This window comes from Eriocheir sinensis, chromosome 19 (assembly GCF_024679095.1).
Source record: "Eriocheir sinensis breed Jianghai 21 chromosome 19, ASM2467909v1, whole genome shotgun sequence".
Classification (NCBI taxonomy): Eukaryota; Metazoa; Arthropoda; class Malacostraca; order Decapoda; family Varunidae; genus Eriocheir; species Eriocheir sinensis.
In genome coordinates, this window is record NC_066527.1 from 19,918,653 (window position 1) to 19,923,652 (window position 5,000).

At 42.0% G+C, this 5,000-nt stretch overlaps 1 protein-coding gene across 1 annotated transcript in view; it reads left to right on the forward strand.

The window, feature by feature from the left end:
• The window catches only part of LOC127000880 (tryptase-like), a 19,090-nt gene that overhangs the window by 4,225 nt on the left and 9,865 nt on the right, over window positions 1–5,000 (forward strand). The window contains exon 2 of the mRNA XM_050864988.1: window positions 4,951–5,000. This exon is cut by the window's right edge and continues 201 nt beyond it. Within this exon, the coding sequence (XP_050720945.1) occupies window positions 4,951–5,000 (50 nt within the window). The remainder of the gene's footprint in view (window positions 1–4,950) is intronic.

Below are 5,000 nucleotides of genomic sequence, written 5' to 3' on the forward strand. Positions count from 1 at the left end.
GAGAGTTTGAAAATCTTCACACGGAGTTTTCTTTTGCCTCTACAATCATTTTAATGTGCTTCAATTTACTACTACTACTACTACTACTACTACTACTACTACTACTACTACTACTACTACTACTACTACTACTACTACTACTACTACTACTACTACTACTACTACTACTACTACTACTACTACTACTACTACTACTACTACTACTACTACTACTACTCCTACTACTACTACTACTACTACTACTACTACTACTACTACTACTACTACTACTACTACGAATACTGCTTACTACTACTACTACGATTACTTTGGCGAAAATAACCGATTAATATCATAGTAACCGATTATATATTAACGATTACTAGTTTATGTGACTATGTGTTTGTGTTTCAGTGCCCCCCCCGTGGTACCCCTCCCCAGCACCAAGCACCCTCCCCCATTGTTAGCGTGGCCGTAACAAATTCGTGCCGCCTTGGTGTTTATGTTTCTGAGTGATTACAGCCACGTTTCTTTATTAGCAACGTGTTATAATAATCTGGTAGACCGGCAAAGGATTAGGTCGTTATTCCCAGACTCTTCCACTTCCATCATCTATTCCCAAACGTCAAAAAGGACATTAATCTGGTTCTCATGAGTTTTTTTTAGGTTCAGAGTACAGAAGAAGGGTCAAACTACCAGCAGGGTCATAAAAGTAACTCTGGAAATGCCCCTAACCCCCTACGAGAGCCTTGTCAAATATGTGTTCTAGGGCGCCGAGGGTTTTTCTAGGTTCAGAGTACAGAAGAAGGGTCAAACTACCAGCAGGGTCATAAAAGTAACTCTGGAAATGCCCCTAACCCCCTACGAGAGCCTTGTCAAATATGTGTTCTAGGGCGCCGAGGGTTTTTCTAGGTTCAGAGTACAGAAGAAGGGTCAAACTACCAGCAGGGTCATAAAAGTAACTCTGGAAATGCCCCTAACTCCCTTCGAGAGCCTTGTCAAATATGTGTTCTAGGGCACCGAGTTTTTTTTTAGGTTCAGAGTACAGAAGAAGGGTCAAACTACCAGCAGGGTCATAAAAGTAACTCTGGAAATGCCCCTAACCCCCTACGAAAGCCTTGTCAAATATGTGTTCTAGGGCGCCGAGGATTTTTTTAGGTTCAGAGTACAGAAGAAGGGTCAAACTACCAGCAGGGTCATAAAAGTAACTCTGGAAATGCCCCTAACCCCCTACGAGAGCCTTGCCAAATATGTGTTCTAGGGCACCGAGTTTTTTTTTAGGTTCAGAGTACAGCAGAAGGGTCAAACTACCAGTAGGGTCATAAAAGTAACTCTGGAAATGCCGCGAACCCCCTACGAGAGCCTTGTCAAATATGTGTTCTAGGGCGCCGAGGGTTTTTTAGGTTCAGAGTACAGAAGAAGGGTCAAACTACCAGCAGGGTCATAAAAGTAACTCTGGAAATGCCCCTAACTCCCTTCGAGAGCCTTGTCATATATGTGTTCTAGGGCGCCGAGGGTTTTTCTAGGTTCAGAGTACAGAAGAAGGGTCAAACTACCAGCAGGGTCATAAAAGTAACTCTGGAAATGCCCCTAACCCCCTACGAGAGCCTTGTCAAATATGTGTTCTAGGGCGCCGAGGGTTTTTTAGGTTCAGAGTACAGAAGAAGGGTCAAACTACCAGCAGGGTCATAAAAGTTACTCTGGAAATGCCCCTAACCCCCTACGAGAGCCTTGTTAAATATGTGTTCTAGGGCACCGAGGGTTTTTTAGGTTCAGAGTATAGAAGAAGGGTCAAACTACCAGTAGGGTCATAAAAGTAACTCTGGAAATGCCGCTAACCCCCTACGAAAGCCTTGTCAAATATGTGTTCTAGGGCACCGAGGGTTTTTCTAGGTTCAGAGTACAGAAGAAGGGTCAAACTACCAGTAGGGTCATAAAAGTAACTCTGGAAATGCCCCTAACCCCCTACGAAAGCCTTGTCAAATATGTGTTCTAGGGCGCCGAGGGTTTTTCTAGGTTCAGAGTACAGAAGAAGGGTCAAACTACCAGCAGGGTCATAAAAGTAACTCTGGAAATGCCCCTAACCCCCTACGAAAGCCTTGCCAAATATGTGTTCTAGGGCACCGAGTTTTTTTTTAGGTTCAGAGTACAGAAGAAGGGTCAAACTACCAGCAGGGTCATAAAAGTAACTCTGGAAATGCCCCTAACTCCCTTCGAGAGCCTTGTCATATATGTGTTCTAGGGCGCCGAGGGTTTTTCTAGGTTCAGAGTACAGAAGAAGGGTCAAACTACCAGCAGGGTCATAAAAGTAACTCTGGAAATGCCCCTAACCCCCTACGAGAGCCTTGTCAAATATGTGTTCTATAGGGCGCCGAGAAAACGTTCAAATCACATATATTATTTACTGGGAAACATTTATACGGTAACTTAGCTTAAACGTACATAGAAGTTTCTCGTAAACGTTTATTTTTTTTCTCAAGAATTCGACTCCTGCAAAACTAATCGACTACAATATTTTTTTTAGAAAGTAACCTAAGAAATCAGCGGGCTTTTTTTCATTATTAGCGGGCTTTTTTCATTATTAGCGGGCTTTTTTTCATTTTTGTTTCTTTTTTTTGTCCTTGCACGGTTTCCTCCACTGTAAAAAAAAAATCGCTTATACGAATAATCGATTACACCGACCACTGCTACCATCATCACCACAACGATCACCACCAAACCACTATGATATAACAATTACAATATAATTTCCTCTATTTCCTTCCTTTCCACACACGCACACAAACATATATGACTAAGTAAGTAACCTCAACCCATTCTCTCTCAATACAGACTGAATAGGTGTGTAAACTCTCCCACTCTCTCTCACTACAGACTGTGAATGAGTAAGTAACCTCAACCCATTCTCTCTCAATACAGACTGAATAGGTGTGTAAACTCATCCCACTCTCTCTCAATACAGACTGAATAGGTGTGTAAACTCATCCCACTCTCTCTCACTACAGACTGTGAATGAGTAAGTAACCTCAACCCATTCTCTCTCAATACAGACTGAATAAATTGTAAACTCTCCCACTCTCTCTCACTACAGACTGTGAATGAGTAAGTAACCTCAACCCATTCTCTCTCAATACAGACTGAATAAATCGTAAACTCATCCCACTCTCTCTCACTACAGACTGTGAATGAGTAAGTAACCTCAACCCATTCTCTCTCAATACAGACTGAATAAATAGACTGAATAAATTGTAAACTCATCCCACTCTCTCTCAATACAGACTGAATAAATCGTAAACTCATCCCACTCTCTCTCACTACAGACTGAATAAATTGTAAACTCATCCCACTCTCTCTCACTACAGACTGAATAAATCGTAAACTCATCCCAGTCTCTCTCACTACAGACTGAATAAATCGTAAACTCATCCCACTCTCTCTCACTACAGACTGAATAAATCGTAAACTCATCCCACTCTCTCTCACTACAGACTGTGAATGAGTAAGTAACCTCATCCCACTCTCTCTCAATACAGACTGAATAGGTGTGTAAACTCATCCCACTCTCTCTCACTACAGACTGAATAAATCGTAAACTCATCCCAGTCTCTCTCACTACAGACTGAATAAATTGTAAACTCATCCCAGTCTCTCTCACTACAGACTGAATAAATCGTAAACTCATCCCACTCTCTCTCACTACAGACTTAATAAATTATCAAGCCAGTCTCTCACTACAGACTGAATAAATCGTAAACTCATCCCACTCTCTCTCACTACAGACTGAATAAATTGTAAACTCATCCCACTCTCTCTCACTACAGACTGAATAAATCGTAAACTCATCCCAGTCTCTCTCACTACAGACTGAATAAATCGTAAACTCATCCCATTCTCTCTCAATACAGAATGAATAGGTGTGTAAACTCATCCCACTCTCTCTCACTACAGACTGTGAATGAGTAAGTAACCTCAACCCATTCTCTCAATACAGACTGAATAGGTGTGTAAACTCATCCCACTCTCTCTCACTACAGACTGTGAATTCTCACTACACACTGAATAAATCGTAAACTCATCCCACTCTCTCTCACTACAGACTGTGAATGAGTAAGTAACCTCAACCCATTCTCTCAATACAGACTGAATAGGTGTGTAAACTCATCCCACTCTCTCTCACTACAGACTGTGAATGAGTAAGTAACCTCAACCCATTCTCTCTTACTACAGAATGAATAGGTGTGTAAACTCATCCCACTCTCTCTCACTACAGACTGTGAATGAGTAAGTAACCTCAACCCATTCTCTCTCAATACAGACTGAATAGGTGTGTAAACTCATCCCACTCTCTCTCACTACAGACTGTGAATGAGTAAGTAACCTCAACCCATTCTCTCTTACTACAGACTGAATAGGTGTGTAAACTCATCCCACTCTCTCTCACTACAGACTGTGAATGAGTAAGTAACCTCAACCCATTCTCTCTCAATACAGACTGAATAGGTGTGTAAACTCATCCCACTCTCTCTCACTACAGACTGTGAATGAGTAAGTAACCTCAACCCATTCTCTTAATACAGACTGAATAAATAACCCATCCCATTGTCTCTCCCTCACTACAGACTGTGAAAGAGTTAAGGGTCGCATTACCCAAGAACACATATTTGACAATACAGGCTGTGAAAGAGTTAAGCATCGTATTACCTAAGAACACATATTTGATGAGGGCGCAGAGTGGAGGGATTCCAGGGGTATAGTTTTATGACCCTGGTGGTAGTGTGAGTCTTCTTCTGCACCATGAACCTGAAGAAACACCCATTGGAACCCGACTGACCCCCTCTTTGACCTTTAGAATTGGGTGATGTGAGAAGCGAGTGTGTCTAATTATACCAACCTCTAAGTAACCTCATTCTATTTCCTCCCAATACAGACTGAATAAATAAACCATCCCGCTCTCTCTCTCTCTCTCTACAGACTGTGGCATCAGCAAATTCTACACACACCGCCAGCCGCGTCTTCACCTC